The 17,489-nt window shown below is 40.7% G+C and overlaps 1 protein-coding gene across 9 annotated transcripts in view; it reads right to left on the bottom strand.

Annotated features, from left to right (window-relative positions):
- Positions 1 to 17,489, bottom strand: part of PTPN13 (protein tyrosine phosphatase non-receptor type 13) — a 285,427-nt gene that overhangs the window by 182,246 nt on the left and 85,692 nt on the right. For all 9 annotated transcript variants that reach the window (XM_075605884.1, XM_075605865.1, XM_075605874.1 and 6 more), the window contains one exon: positions 3,522 to 3,691. In XM_075605884.1, coding sequence (XP_075461999.1) covers positions 3,522 to 3,691 — 170 coding nt within the window. The remainder of the gene's footprint in view (positions 1 to 3,521; positions 3,692 to 17,489) is intronic.

Raw genomic sequence — 17,489 nt, 5'->3', positions numbered from 1 at the left:
AAAAAAATATATATATATACACACACACACACCCAACAGTCCCAAAAGAAAGTCTCTGATCTGTATCTGGGGTTTCTGTAGGGGAAGGCCTCTCTGTTCTCCTGGGTCAGCATCCTTGGGTGTCATGGCACTCTCTGTGTCCAGGTATAAAGGTCCCCTTGTCTTGCGAATGCAATCAAGACCCTATTTTCCTTAAGTCAGCCCTGTGTGGGCTAAGGAAATCTCTGCCGTCTTTATTTTCCTTGGTCAGCTCCTTTGTGAGCTAAGGAATATCTTCTTCCTGTTTCTCAGAACAGGTTTTTCTAACACAGTCTTAATCAGCCAGGTGGAGTCTGGTTGATTGCCTGTGCAATTAACCAGCACACTGCTGGATTTAGAGGCAGGTTTTCTCATCAGTGATAAGTCCCTGTTACAGAACCAAATAAATATTGCTAGATAAGAGAAATACCATCACGTAGCAACAATAAGCTCATAAGTCAGTGGGTAAAAGAGCGTTAGATATGCTCACTAAAACGGTGAACAGGACACACTTTGAATTAAAATAACCCCTTCCAAAAACAACTAAAACAAAATAAAGTAATAATGTCGCCTCTTGTGCTGATCTATTTCTAACTTCTCTTTTTTTCTAATCTTCTGCTTTCGCCTGTAGTATTTGCCTTACATAAGATACTACCATAGCAACCTTTTTTATCTGAATGGGTGCGAATGACAGCAGCCATTTTAACCATCCTGGGAGGCAATTTTTCAGCAATTGATACCTCCAATGAAACTGTTGAATTTAAAAAGGGTTGGGCTAATATGTACAGAAGCAAAATGACTTTGCATTGGTCATTTTAAATTTTTAATGACGAGCACAGCAGATTGCTGCTTTAACATGCATGACATGAAACATTTGCATTAGATTACAAAATTCACTGTATAAAATAAATGTGGCCTTATTAGTTGCTATGTGATTCTATTTAAGCTCAATGACCTTCCATGCCCTCTAGCTTTATGTTTTGCTTACATATATATCCTGTTTAACTTTCTCTTCCTTGCAATGTAATTTTGCCCAGGTTATGATGACACTACAAATACAAAAGATGGCTGGGATGGGATTTGCAGGGGCCAGGGAGCAGTACATATGCAGAAGCGATTGTGCAAATCAGGAAGTCATGTTTCTGTAAGTTTGCAATCGATGTGGCTCTGACTATCCACTTTCTGGGCACAAGCCAGTTGGAATGAAATGTTAGGTAGTGAAACGTGTCTTGACTTTTTTATTTTTTTTTATTCTGCTCTTTCCAAGTTTTCAAAGAAACAAAACAAAACAGAATTAAATATGTTTAGATGGTAACTAAAGGACTGGCCGCACATATAGTGCCTGTGACGGCGACGCGTGATGTCACCTGTCGCCGTCAGCGAAAGTTGTATTTCGCTTTGCGGCGGCGGCGCGGGCGACCAGGGCATTGACTGGTTCAGGGGCTGTCACAGGAGGCGACAGTCCCTAAAAAATCAAATATTCCCGGCAGCAAAAAATGGCGTCGCTGTCGCGCTTACTATAATATAAGCGCACACGGCGGGCGACAATGCATTTGTTTTCGGACGACGTCGCTTTGTCGCCGTCGCCGGCACTATCAGCGCGGCCTAAGCTATTCTGAAAAGGGATTCTGGGGTTGCATGGAATACAAACATAGTATAAACTAAATGAGAGAGAAAGGTACTAAGGTACTTACAACCATGTTAAAATCAACCATTGGATTGCCTGATTTAACATATGGTCACTAACCACAATGTTATGTGACAGTGGCATGGCCTATATAAGGGCCTTCGCATAACATGGCAGTCGGTGGCTGAGAGATGTCCGTAAGGCTAGGCTGCCGTCTATGAAGATTGAAGATTGTGTCAAGAAATACTGTACTCTTTAAGGATTAATCTTTAATCAAAGGAGGAATGATACCTGCAATCAACATTGAAAATTGGTCTTTTCTGGGCGTTGATGGCATCAGATTGGATCAAGACTTTTACTTACTTTTTAATGAAAGAAACAACAGAGAAAATACTCTCTGTTTCTGTTCTATAGCATAATTTTTTTTTATTCTTTCAAAAGTACGATTCAACCAGTTTTTGTCCCAATGTTTATTTTTTATTACAAAAAAATGTAATTGGCACCGTACCACAACTTTATATTAAGCCAATTCAATCACTGCTAGGTATGAATGTTTTGGGGCCTACTTTCAGGCGCGAGCTATTACACGCTTACAATCTTGGGGAAAGATGCACAGAGCATTGACCAAGTTAACACTGTACAAACCATGACAACAATGACCTTTTCATACTTAACCAGCAACCTTAATGAAGAGTGTGAGGACTACGCATATCTTACATGCAAGAAATAATTGTGACTGATTGAAAACAACAATATATTACTTGTGTTTCTCAATGTAAAATCGAACATGTGCTGACTGTATTCAGCTCAAGAATGTGTCAAATCAAACCAAAAGAAGACAGCGCAGTATAACATCAGCTCGGAGGTTTAGTAGCCGTAAATCACACATCTACATCCAACTGGTAATTGAACGTGCACTTATTGGAAAATACGTTTTTCGAGTAATAAACATGAAAGCAAATTATTTAAATCCTGCATTATGGGAAAAATAAGTACAGCCATCAGGAAAAGAACATGTTCATGTTTTTTTTTTCAAGCTCTCAAGTACCTAAATAATATTATTATTATTATTACCTAAAGGTGCAGCCCCACGTAACAGGTTTTAAACAGGTTTAAACAACCAAGAAAGGTCCAATCACTTTTAAAGTAACTGTTTTATTTATTTGCATTCTGTTCTTAATGAAATGAATATCCCCTTTCTCCCAGTTTGTTTACTTCAAGCATATCAGCTACTTATGCTTATTTATTTGACAGGGATGACTTCATAATTGCTATGTAAACAATGGACAAAACAAAAACTACAATTCACCTTAGTTTGGGAGGACTGACAACAGTCTTATCCCCAAAAGACTATGTAACCCCTCTTACTTCTATGTCCCAGACTGATACAGATGCCCCCTCCAGCTCTGTCAGACCCTCCGTGCGGCTCTTGTGCGGGAACATCGCCCACGCCACGCTCACGTGTGCTTCACCCAGCTTTTTTCAAGCATTAGCGGGTGAATGCGTGCTGTGGGGGGGTGGAGGGGGGTTGCAGTAGTCTATAACCAAAAATAAAGTGTAGGAGTTGAATGCACTCTAAATAAGTCAGATAAAACTCAAAATGACCTTTGTGGTGCACCAGTACCAGTAGAGAACTACCTGGCAACCGTTCCCCAAACAAGTAGTAGAGAGAAATATCGGTGGGCATTCTTTTTCAATGCAAAAAAAATATTTAGTACATAATCACACACCTACGCATTTCGGTCCTAGCAGCAAACACGTACGGCTGTGATCTGTATGTAATCAATTATATTTTTAGCACTGAATTATGAGTGCCCTCTGATATTTTTCTCGACTGCAGTAATCAATAATAACATGATGTTTTGAGACACGTTACCTTTTCAATGTCTGCAAGAGATGGCGGTGACTTGGTTTGAAGCACCTCTGGGGCTGTGAAGGCACGCAGGTCCTCATTGGAAACATTTTCATCTGTGAAGGATACACTTCCGGAGGGGAGCAACAGAAGCGACCAGGGAGAGATGATAAAACCAAGAGCTGCAGGATCAGCTGCATGAGAAGGGAACATAAGATAGGTGAACACATAGAAATACTCAAGATATGAAAACAAAAACACTTAAAGGTATACACAACAGCAGAATGCATGTATTTTCACATTTCATTCTATTATTTTATTGGCTAAAATTGGAGAGAAAATTATAGCTCAGGGCTTCAACATAATAGACATAGTATTATTATATTTTGTGTTAAGTAGTTTCTCACTAACTCTTGATATAGTTCCACAGAACCACTGCTCAAACTTGTCAGTGTTACAAGTATATTACAATAGGTGCAAATAGACTAGGCAGGGGGCTATGTAGCAAAGTCTCCAGGCGTCTAAACCAGGGCAAAACTATAGCAACCACTATTGCAGTGGGTTGATCACATAACAAGAAGCTTTGGGATTTTATTTAGTGTAGTGTTTTTGCTCCACTTCTGGAACAGCCTGCATAAACCATATACCCTCAGTTAACAGAACCTCTTTAATAGCCGACTTGATTAGGTATCAAACACCAACAACATTTCAGGTATAGAAACTATTTTGCTTAAAGATTAGACACAAGAATATTAAAGCAAAAATAGAGAGCTACTTGGAAGTACAAACCACATTAAAGGAGCAATCAATTCAATATCCTACGTGTGTTTTTAAATAAATCAGTTCTATAGTATTAGAGAATACTTTCTACCTTTCTTTCATTTTAAAATTCAATTCTTAAAGCCATTTTTAATTAGTTTCAATATACAGCTCAACCCCGTTATAACGCGATCCGCTATAACGCGGATCCACATATAACGCGGTGTGAGCATGGCTCCCGTTTAAAAAAATTGAAAATGTAAAAAAATTGTGGCAGCAAACAGGTCAAAATCTAGTTTTGCTGTTTTATGAGGCTTAAAATGAGCGTGTATAGCACCGTGGTTGAAGTGTGATGTACTAAAGGATATCGAGTATCACCATTTCATTATCTCCAATACCAGAGTACCATTACTTTTTTACTGGCAGACATATGGTTCCACTTTAGATTAAAAGACGAATTTGATTTATCCCCCCTCTCTGCCTTTTAAGCATGCATATTGTAGAAGTCACATGGTCACAAGGGCTCGAAACCTTTTTGGAACCTTTTTTGAAGTCCGTCACAGTATTACTATTTTGATGTATCCACTGGTGCAATCTGTTGCTTGAACTAATGAAAGCTACATCAAATATATCATGAAATAAAGGTATGATACAATTAAACAACAATATTCGTATCCCCTGCTTTAATTTGTCTGCCAATTGCCGTAGCATGTACAGTACCATGTACAGTATCATCAGCTAAACATGCTATTTTTTGTGTCAACAGTGACCAATCAATTAAATGTCACAGACCATGGAACATTTTCTAAAATTACACCATTTAAGGAATGTGTGGTCTGGCATTGTTTTTTATTTACTATCTCTACTGAAACAGTATGCATCAATATTCTGTGCATTCTTAAGTACCTATAAATAACTTTTGTTTTAATCTAGTTGTCCATATGTTTCAGAGGGAAATCTGTTTTTTTTTTTTAAATAAAATAAAATAAAAGGTCCAGCTCCTGCTTCAAACAGATATAGTCATATTTACTAAGCAGTCTTCTATATAACCATCTGTTAAAGCTTCAGTCCAAGCAATATCCTACGTGTATTTTTTTAAATAAATTAGTTCTGTACTATGAAAACATTTTTTTTGAAACATCTCTAAATGACATTTTTAATGTATTATAATGTAACAAGCATTTTATGTTTCTATAGCATCCATTTACAAAGTCACAACCCCTTCCTCTTCAGAAACAGGCTCTGGCACACCCCTTTTTGAGCCCAGCCCTCTCTCTAGCACTGAACCAATTATATCTAGTGACTGCCTGGTCACATGATCTTCCCCACAGAACCTTTGCATCTTTGATCCTCTTCTGCTGCAGTGACAGACATTTAGTGAACCCCCGAGTCGAACCTTCACCGATCAATCACAGGAGAATGGATAGATCAGCAACTTAGCTATTTGCTTATCATTGTGGAGATTGTATTGATGCACAAACGGCAGCTTGGACTGCTGCTTTATCATATGTTTTTAAAAAATCATTTAATTCTAAAATGTACACAGAAAAACAGGGCGGGGTTTGGGTTTAGGCAGAGCACTACATCCAAATTGAAAAAAGAGAATTACAGAAAAAACATTCCCATAGTAAAAAAAATATTAATTTATTGGGTTAAAAAAAACAGACATATAGGCCATAAGCCGACACCTACGCGGTTCAGGCATAAAGCCCCATGGCTTTTACTATGGAAACATTTTCTACGTAATTCTCTTTTTTCGATTTGGATGTAGTGCTCAGCCTTTTTTCCCCCCGTTTTTTCTTTCTACCAACATCAAGCGGATGCACACAAAGTCCCCCAGGACAAGTGGATTTCGATTTCAAGACAGTGCACCTTCATCTGACTCTATGACCTTTTATTCACTGATGTATATTATTTTAGACACCAGAGTGTGTTCAATCTTCACCGCAGTGCTTAGTGAGATTTTTTCCAGTTAACACGTCTTCTATTTGGGACTCTCATGCATGTATATCAAGTTACTGGAAGGGTACACCATTGAAGAAATTTGTTTATTTCAAAGCAATTTACAGCATTTCCTGCGATGTGTTTTTGTACACCACACAGTGTTTTTTCTAAAATGTACACACTTTGGGTACTTTGTACTAAGCTTTGCAAATAACAAATCTCAAAATAGGTGCATGCCAAACTACATTTTAATTGCGCTTGTGCTAAGCTCATATTTCTCCATCTGTGCCACACGCATAAAAAAAATTTGTTTTCATTTTTTGGACGCACATAAATGGACTGTACTAAAAAAATGCGTAAACTCTAACAGTGTTACATAGGATGTAGTAGCTATGTATGAAAACATCCTGAGAAAGTTTGCGCTTTAGACCTGTTGCTGCTATGTATGAAAACAAAAATGTATTTGACGCAGCACAGATATTTAATTATATAGCTAACTGTAAGAATTCCAGTTCGGTTACATTATTATATTGTAATTAGGTTTGAATCCGGTCTATAAAGACAAAATGCCACGCATACAGTATGATATTGTCTGATTTGCAACAATTATTTCTTTAATATATATTATATTGCATATGATTTTAATCTAGTGGTGAATTAGTATTTTCTGTAGAATTCACTCACAAGTGAATATTTCAATCTATGGATAGATAGGAAGGTTATACAGCTGTCTTGAGATGTCTGTGGAAAGGCCAACGAGAGGCAGACAGTTACTAGTGACATGCTCAGTTGTCTGAACAAAGGCCCTGTGGGTGACATTTGAGTGACCATAGATAACTGTGGTTAGAGCGGTTGCAATCGTAAGAGGCTATGGCATCAGATTGGATTAATAAGGAGTTCTGCAATCTTTCCAGAATACATGCCATATTTGGTTGTAAACTTGTATGGAGGGTGGGCATTTCATTATCAGATATGATATCAGTTTTAACCTGTAAGACCTTATCTGGTAATAGAATTAGAAGAAGCAAGTGCTGAGTAAGGTTGCGTCCACGCTGCCGCTGTGTGCGCTTGGCGCGCTCACTTCAGTTAAAATCAATATGTACAGCCACGCTCACGCGGCACGCAAATTGATTTTCGAGCGCGCTGAAGGGTCACATGACCCTTCAGCAACCAATCAGCGCCAGTCAATGCACACAGCCACACACACACAGCCACAAACACACACACTTACACACAGAAATAGCCCCGATCCAGCCAATGACACGACACGCCCCCGCTCACGCTTGCAAAATTGTGCAGGATAGCCTGAGCTTATGCTTGGAGAGTTGGTGACGTCACCGCTCTCAAGCGTGAGCTGTGAGGATCCTTGGGTAACGTCAGCCTCGGCACTTACCTTACGTACCTCAACCCGTGGACGGGACCTGTCCTCCGCCCGCGCTTCATAGCACCTCTTCCCCTGATTCCGGTTCCCGTACGGGGCGTGCGCGCACGTCAACCAGCCCTTAGTACATCCACCTCCGGCTCTGCCTCCGGACTCCGCCCGTGCGACACCGCTGTGCGTTTTGCAAGCACGCAGGGTGCGATCAACGCGCTCAAAAGCCGCATCATCACTCGGCGCTGTGGCTCCTCCTCACACCTGCTCCTCACGTCGGAATGGCCAATCGCATCCACCGCTGCTGACTCGCTCCTCATCACCTTCATTCATTGGCTGCTTTTCCCTACTTATGCTCTGCTGCCCCACTGGTTCTTTGGCTGAGCATAATCCTATGTTCCTTTGTGTTCATTGCTTCCTATCCTTCGCAGTCTTGTCTTGTTTCCTTGTTCGCAGCTCTCTGTCATTGACCCGGCTTGAATTGGACTCCTCTCTTCTGTACTCCTGACCCGGATATACACTGCCACGGATTACACAACATTTAAAAAAAAAATTGACTTGTTCCATAGTCCTCAGAAAAAATCTAAATATGGAGCCAGACTACAAATATAGCCACTAGGGCTACCAATAGAAAGCCACACTGTCATCTCCCGATAACGCTGCAGCTTTTCTATTGGCTGCCGTAGCCCTGGCCCCGTCAGCCATATTGTACCCTAATTCACTCTTCTTAACATAGGTGAACTAAACAAAAAACACAAGATTTTTTGATGAGCACCCTTCCTTTGACAGGTGTATAACCAAATGTGAACATTTGCAAACAGAAATAACCATTTTAATATCTGCACCAAGATACCACTTTAATTCTGGAGAAGTCTAAATATACTGCTTTGTGCCAAGCGGTGTGCATTTATATTCATTGTATTTATAGACCGAAGAACGCTGTATAGTTTTGCTTCTATACGCTCCTGCATTATTAGGCTTGCTGGGTGTGCTTGTAATTAGTGGCACAGATACACTGGTGATAGTAAATGACTGCTGCCCAGCGTAGCATAGCTGTAGCTCATCATGGGAAATTGAATAATGGAGACTTATGCTGCATTAAAGCTGCAGTTCAAGCAATATCCTACATGTGTGGTTTTGTTTTTGTTTTTTATAAATCAGTTCTGTACTATGAGAAAATATATGTAGTATTTAAAAAAATTAAAAATAAACAATTTTAAAGACATTTTTAATGTATTCTAATGTAACAAGCATTTTTGTTCTTATAGCAATCATTTACAAAGTCACATCCCCCTTCCCTTCTGAAACAGCATCACCTTTCTGAGCCCTGCCCCCTCTAGCATTGAACCAATTGAATCTAGTGCCTGGCTGGTCACATGATCTTCCTCACAGATCTTTGGCTGTCTGTGCAGCAGAACAGGGCCCAGGATGCATTTAGTGAACCCCCAGCCGAATCTTCAGCGATCGATTACAGAACGGATCGATCAGCAACTTAGCTAATCACTTGTCAATGTGTAGATTGTATTTATGCAGATATTGAATGAAAAAATAACAATAATTTAAAAAAAAGACAGCTTGAACTGCAGCTTTAACTTGGCGGACTCTTGCCTTCCTCTATCCTTATTTGGTGTACATCATTCACATTTGTCATAGTCCAAAATGATTGACTTTATTAGATTGTTCAATTCTGTGAATTCAAGGCGGGTACATTTTATTATTTAATCCACGCCACCTTGTATATACAACTCTCCTCCTTAAGATCCAGCTTTGGCTGTCTTGTTGCATTCATACTATTGAGTTATCAGGGTGGTGCTAGTTTAGAAAAACAATGAACAACACAAAAAGACAGATGAACTACATAAGTTCATGATAGTGCAGAATGAAAGAAGCCTTTTAGTCATTTTAGTTTGTCCACAAATTAAGTCATATTTCTGCTTAATCTCTGTACAAGCAAAATCATTTGCAGTGTGTCCTGTTTTTGAGAGAGAATGATGTAAAACATTTCCTCTACAGCCTATTGAAATGGCCATTCATTGTCATCTTTCTGAACGTTGTTCAATGAATCGACCTTGATCATGGCAATTCCAGAATTCATGCTGCATTCTCCCCTCAGTAAGATACTGTATGAGCTGCCAATTAGTGCTTCATGTTATGCGTCTTTATGTTAAATATATAGCTTTATCAAGACATACCCTCTTCGTAGCGGCGGCTGAAAAAGCTGAAAGCCGCAGCTCTGGAGATAGAGCGGTCGCGCTGCAGGGGGTCCATGCTTCTGGATGGGACGCCTGCAGCGATAATCCTCTTTCGCCACAACATCTGTAGTTTAGTCATCATATCTTCTATTGGGCTTTTTTTTTACAATTAGGCTTGTATGTCTGAATAAGCTAAGCAAACACTTATTCTTGCAAACAATTCTTAATAGTAACAAATGTGTTGGCTTTCCATTTACTGTCATTCTAGTATTGTTGGTGAATTGTTAAGCGAGGCAGCCCTCTCACACCTTTCGTTGCCACTTTGGCTGCAAATGCTTAGCTACATGATACCTGTAGACAGTAGTAGAACTGGCTTCTTAAAAAGTAGTAGTGCTGCAGATGCTTTTACTAAACATTGGGGCACATCTCTTTGGACTGTATTTTAGTTCAAAGTTGTAGTCGCCATAATTGTCCTGAAGAAGAGCAGATTCGCTGTAGGTTGTGATACATTTTAGCGGAGCAGCATTAAAGTTCTTTATAGATGAAGAAAGATTTCAACAAAAATGTATACTATGAAATAGAAATGGGGGAGAATAATCCCCTGTTCTTTAACTAAAAGGTCAGGCTTAAAGTTTATAAATACAAAAATAGTGGTACTCTGAGTGTGAAAATAAGAAAGCAGTGGCACTTTGTATACCCTAGTACCATCACACTTAAACCACTGCCTGACATGTCTAATTTAGCACTGTTGTTTCAACTGTGACAGAAACCAGGGGTTGGTAATAAACTCCATATACAGGGCTCCCAGGATACTGAACAGTTTCTGTCCTGTCTAAGCTGAACAGGGCAGCCTCGTGGTACAGGCACTCCATTCCACAGTTTGTCTGCTGCCTGTTTTCTGTCACCTGTCATGCTGATTAGAGTTCAGGTATATAAGACCTGTTTCCTGTTTCCTCTGGGCCCCGCCCAAGAGCCTGGAAGGCTGCTGAACTGCAGAGGGGTGAGAAAGCCTCTTTCCCAAATCGCTTCATTCATTCTGTTAGTTTGTCTAAAGACTGCAAAGGTACTTATTTTGTTGGTGGAAGTGGACAAGCCACTTCCAACTCTGAGTCAGGGACATCTAAGTTTAAGTTATCGCTCAGACGAGCAGCTTTTTGTTTGGCTTTGTTTTCTGTTTAAACTGTGGCAGTCTCAGTGCCTGGGACTGAATAAACCAGGCATAGCCTGTTTAAAGGAACAGTACGTGACGTCTCATCATTTAACCTACCCTAAAAGACCGTGTTCTAACAGTCCCGGACAGACGGCGGAGCCCCGGAGTAAGCCGTTTGTCACACAACATATACACTGTACACATTTACAAGTGTGGGTTTAGCGCACACACAAAAAACAAACACTGAAAACAACAGAGCGCTGGAGACATGCAGCACCGTCCTTTTGTGCAATGACCCATCCCAATTTGTTTTACAATGTAATCGCTATTAACGACGATGAGGGTGTTACTGTAGCTCAATAAACACACAATCCCAGCAAGCACTAACCCCAAAACCCACCACATCACATATATATTTGTATCAAAAGGAGTGCTACTGAGCGTGGCCAAATGTATACAACAAAAGACAAAAATACCCACTGCTACATCCAATGTGACAAAATACATAGTTAACTGTCCTCATGTTTTATGAAAAACTTTAATAATAGTCTTCATATTTTTCAGGAAAAACGTGTTGTGTGAACGGCATAATATCTTTGGGATAATAACAAAGAAGATAACATAAAATGAATGACAGATTGATCTGCTTGAAGATGCTGGCCTATTCAGCAATATTTATTGAACTTGCAATAAAGTAAAAAGCAGGCTGCAGCTTCTCTAACATGTTTAATGATTGTTTCGTAGCTCAAAAGGGTCAATGCTACGCACTTTTGTTAGGGGGCTACATGGGCACAGCCGGAAAGCTAAAGTTTCAGCTATCATGGCTGGGTGATAAAGCCGTTTTTGTAAAGTCACCAAAACGCCATGTCTAAGAGCAACCCCCTCATCCCCCCACCCCCACCCCAAAAGAAAATCAATATTTCACCACAACAGAAAAGCACTGGTTGATTTTAAGGCTACATTTTAAAACTGGTGTAGCCTGATATTAAGTCCTTTCGCTGTTAGCGTAGGCCGGAGTCTGCTTTCTTTGCAATTACATTTGATCTCCCTTGTCTTCCTGTGGGTCATCATGGCTGCATTGCTGCTGTACTATAAAGTGTACGAGAGCAGCCAAGAGGGAGAGGTCATTCTATTTCCACATATACAAAAAACTAATAATGGGGAAATTAAATGAAAAAAAAAACCCCTGCTTTCGAGATACTAATGCTGATTAAATGACACTATTGTTTTGTTTTTTTCCCTTTTACTGAAAAAAACGTGGGAACAATGTGTATTGGAAACTTGTTATGACATCTTTTCATGTTTACATAGTGCAAGATGTAGCATGTCCTAAACATCTACTACACCCTCAGCACTACAAAATACTTCTTGCAAGTAATTATGTAGGAGGACTGATGGGACTGGTTTTAGGTTTGGCTGGTAAAATGTTGCAGTAATCACCAGCAGCTTCACATAAATCACACTGTTCAGAAATATCTAGTTAAGCCTGCTATCATGTGCTATCCATGTAACAATGTTTTTGCATAAAGGGTCTGAACTGCTCACCCTCACGAAAGTAAACGTAAGCAATTTATTAAGTGGGTTTTTTTGTTTGCTTTTAATGCTATAACCCAGTGTTTTCCAACAACATCCCTAAAGGGTTTATTACAGTTTTTATTTGAAAATTGTACCAAATACAGAAGATTTTACAATGCATCTGATCTCAGAAGCACTATTAGAGAGGGTTGGGGTTCCTTACAATGCATCTGATCTCAGAAGCACTATTAGAGAGGGTTGGGGTTCCTTACAATGCATCAGATCTCGAACACGCTATAGGCGAGGGATGGGGTTCCTTACAATGCATCTGATCTCTGCCACTATTAGAGAGGGCTGGGGTTTCTTACAATGTATTTCATCTCAGACGTACTATTGGAGAGGGTTGAGGCTCCTTACAATGCATCTGATCTCAGACGCGCTATTAGAGAGGATTGTAGTTCCTTACAATGCATCTGATCTCAGACATGCTAGTCGAGAGGGCTGGGGATTCTTACAAAGTATTTGATCTCAGGCACGTTATTAAAGAGGGTTGGGGTTCATTACAATGCATCTGATCTCAGATGCGCTAGTAGAAAAGGTTAAAGTTCCTTACAATATATCTGATCTCAGACACTATTAGAGAGAGTTAGGGTCCCTTACAATGCATCTGATCTCAGACGCGCTATTAGAGAGGGTTGGGGTTCCTTACAATGCATCTGATCTCAGACACGCTATTAGAGAGGGTTGGGGGTTCCTTACAATGTATCTGATCTCAGAAGCACTATTAGAGAGGGTTGGGGGTTCCTTACAATGTATCTGATCTCAGAAGCACTATTAGAGAGGGTTGGGGGTTCCTTACAATGTATCTGATCTCAGAAGCACTATTAGAGAGGTTTGGGTTTCCTTACAATGCATCTGATCTCAGACACAATATTAGGGTTGGAGTTTCGCAGAATTTTGCAATATAATTATAGGGTACTTTAACCAAGAAGGGTATCACAACTGGTATAACCCGACATTCAAAAACTGTAAATCAAAAAGGTACAGTCCTGTAACAGGGATATATCACTGTTTGAGAGAAACTGCCTCTAAATACAGCAGTGTGTTGTTTAATTGCACTCCATCAACCAGACTCAACCTGGCTGATTAGGACCTTAGAAAAAGCCTCATGTGAGAAACAGGAGAAAAATTCTTCAGCTCACAATGGTGTTGACATAAGGAAAAGGAGGGCTGTGTTCTGAGAGCAAGGAAAAAGAGGATCAGACCTCTATGCCTTGACCTTCAAGCAGAAAACTACCCGGACACCATTGACCTGAAGGACCACCTGCGTTAAGGTACCGCTGAAACTTTGGGGTGATAAGTGGGTAGGGGGCTTTTACCCCCCAGCCTTGCAGAGAGGGACTGGGGACGTAAGTTAGCCCTTACACAGGGATAGGTGTTTATTATTTTATGTATATTTTTGTTTGCTGTATTGTTTAAAGGAACAGGCAATAAAGCCTTATTTTACTTTCATCCTAAAAACGGTCTCCATTGCATACCTCTGCACACATCAATGTAATCATTGTAATGGATGATAATTACCATGTTTTTAAGTAAGAAAACTGTAATTAAGTATTGTTTTCTTTGCACTGGGTATGTGGATAGTATGCTTTGCCTACAGGCTGGTACAGTATAATTAATATTTTGTGCAGATCTCCTCTCGTTCAGAGAACCAAACAGGATTAGAGAGTGCAGTTCTTGGTCAGCACAGTCACCTAATACCAAGAAAGGTGATAAGTGAAACCGTGCCAGATTTCTGCTTACCATGAACACTGAAAAAGTATACGAACGTGATTATTAAACCAGCAGTCGACCTCCCTCCATCACCCCCCTGTTTGTCTATTACCAGGCTGGTAAGAAGGGGGTCCCAGGAGCTGAAACACTCTAATTTCAGCTTCATGGGACCCCTGCTTACCAACGTGGTAAAAAAAAGGAGGGTTAAAAAAACAACAAAAAAAACACTGGTGGGACTTCTGTTTTAAATTATTTCGCAATGATTTAAAAATATTTCAAAATGCTTATAGTTGTCAGGTTTATTGGAAGGTATCCTCACCAGAATGTAACCCTTGAAATAGGGCAACAGTTCACTCTGTGGCAAGGAGGGACTGCAAATTAATTTTTTTAAATAGTACAAAAATAATTACAAGAAATGTAAGATTCGTCACCATTTGTCACGTATGGCACCCTGCTAACACGCGACCTGTATACGGGACAAGGGTTAATACTGACGCTCGCAAGCTCACCCAATCTTCACCTCCACAAAGGCCCGTCAAATGGACAATATCCCCTCTACCGGATCAAGGATCAATACACAACCCCAAGCTGCCCCACTCTTCACACTCGCAAATGTCCCTCAAATGAGTTATATCTCTCCTCAAGCTGTCCCACCTGCCACGAACAGCACTCTAGTGGGCATGTGACTTAGATATGCAACCAGGGTTTATACACACGGCTACTCTAGACAACCCCCCTTTCTCCTCTGCAAGGAACCAGCGAGTTAATATTAACCCCTACCCAATTGCAAATAATTACTATCCACTGCCACCACCTGGGGTAGTTATGCAAATATGATAAAAGATCTCAGACTTAAATATTTGCGAGGGCCTCAGGTCCCTGTTTATTATAGAATAGATTGCACTTTAACACACCAAAATCAGTTGTAGCTAAATGTGTCCAAATCTTAAAAATTCTCCCCAGAGCATGCACCAGTTCATTCAGAGCCCAAAGCATTACAGTATTTATTAACTGTATATATATATATATATATATATATATATATATATATATATATAAATACAGTGCTTAGGTTACAAAAAAGGTATTACAAAATAAACATACAGTGCAGAGTGCAGAGCAACTAAGGTAAATAACCCTTGCTGAAAGTTTCTACAAATCCTGGTATAGCAACTCAGTTTTTGGAGAAAATATCTGAAACTTGAAAACACAAATACAAAAAAGAAACCAAAACGGAGTTTGTGATGGTGAGGGGGTAACCAGGCTCAATAATAAAGTCAAGCCCACGGTTCCCCCTGATCCATGTTTGGAGTCTTAGAGTGTCAGCTCTTGGGCCTGACGGTTGTATATGCACTGCCATGCATTGTATGTAAAATATGCGACAATAAAGAATGTATGTGTCTTTTGCCTTTCCAGGAGTGCTAACCAGTGGAGATTCTCAAGCTGTGAGTTTTAGGGTGGACTTTGCCGTAAAAGTGTTGTCGGATTGTATCTATATAGTCGGGGACCAGAGTTGCTGGCCACCCTAAAAATTTTATCCAGGAGCCGAGTCAGATTCCCGGGTACATGTAGACACAGACCTCCGGACAAAGTCCTCCCTGGAAAGCAGTTATGCGGCTCACCGCCAGGATGCCCTGCTTCAGCACAGACCAGAAAGGTAAAAGGGGGCATAGGGATACGTGTATTCCGGGTATAGTCAGGGGTCCCTGGTTTAGGGGGTACAATAGAAGCAACTCTGAAACTTAACCTAAGTGTTATTTGAAGCAACTTTTTAGTAAACTTCTTATAGGAAGGTCTAGGAGCTCTGAAAATGAACGTGCACGTCTTTTCAGTAGATCCTAGGGGACGAGGGACTTTTGTGAGGTTTCTATTAACACGGTGTATAAAGGTATATATATTTTATGCACTGTATATGAGCTGGAGAATTTCCATGTCCCTGGTTCCGAGAGACCAGATGGCCACCAGGCTTGGTGCCACTGAGTACCAGAGTTATGCTTGAGTACCCACGTCCTGGCATGAATAAGGGCTATCCGGCGACCATTTGCCCGTCCCCAGACTCTGAGGAGCCTGGCTCAGCGGGGGGTTCAATATGTTAAGTGGCAGAGGTGCCAGGTTAGTGCACGCCTGTTTACAGAATTGAAATCTGTGCCCACCCAGCTTCAGGGTACCGTAAATCGCTGATAGGCTGATGGAAATATTCCCACGCTTGGATTGGTTGAGGTTTTCTGTGAATGGGACTGAAATCTTATAAGAAACCTAGCAGCCAATCAGCTCAGGAGATTCCAAGCGCCAAGACAGCAGCGGCAAAGTGAAATCACCAAAAGATGCTCTTTGAGAAATAGCAGCGAGCCGGCTTCAAGGATTTTGAACTGAAATATTTTCTAAGTCCCGACTTTTTGCGGCCAAGTTCTACAAATCGAACGTAGAGGGCGCGGCTGGAACTACATGCTGATTTCAGTTCCAGGATGGGGTCTTACTCGCGGTCAAACTATTTCAACGCTTATCCAGCGGTGGCGTGTGGAACTTCGTGCTGATTTGAGTTCCAGGACATTTCGGGACAAGTCTTGATCAATTGCAAACTTTGTTTTAAGGACTGCAAAGGCTACGAAAGTCTACTCTTTTTTCCCAGACCCCCAGTAAGTGTGTTTTCTTCTGCATAATTGTAATCCATTGTGTGTGTGTCTGTTTCAAAGGAATAAATCGCAATTTGTTTTACTTCTTGGTTTTGCTCAGTGATACGATCCCGGTATAAAGGTGTAAATGCCTGGTCTCCCGTGACAGAGTTGTACATAATTTAGTTATTAAACGATGGCACTGTGCCCTCATTTGCATATCATTACCCAGAATCCCTAGCTGCAGTGGAATCAATGTATGCTAAGAGATAATGTGGAAAAGCAGGGTTGCAGACCTGTCTGACATGCAAATGCACCCACACGTGATATTTTTATGTATCTTAATATATAAAATCGAATGGTTAGTGAGGTTAGTGCTATCTGCGGTGAATCTGATTGGTCCGTGACTCATTGGCCAAGAGGTACGCCCCACTGTGACATCATCTCCTTCACTCTCACACACTTGCAGTCACACCACACGCCCAGAACCTCTGAGGACTCATTGGTACACAGTCACCCCCTCACACTCACACACTCAGTGTCACACTCAACACTACACACACTCACACTCAACCCTGTACACACACACACACACACTGTCACCCCTGTGTACACACACATTCACAGTCACCCCTGTGAAACAACAACCTGTACACACACACACACACACACACA

This window comes from Ascaphus truei, chromosome 1 (genome assembly GCF_040206685.1).
Source record: "Ascaphus truei isolate aAscTru1 chromosome 1, aAscTru1.hap1, whole genome shotgun sequence".
NCBI lineage: Eukaryota > Metazoa > Chordata > Amphibia > Anura > Ascaphidae > Ascaphus > Ascaphus truei.
The sequence above is the reverse complement of the archived record's forward strand: the minus strand, read 5'-3'. Positions and strand labels throughout refer to the sequence as shown.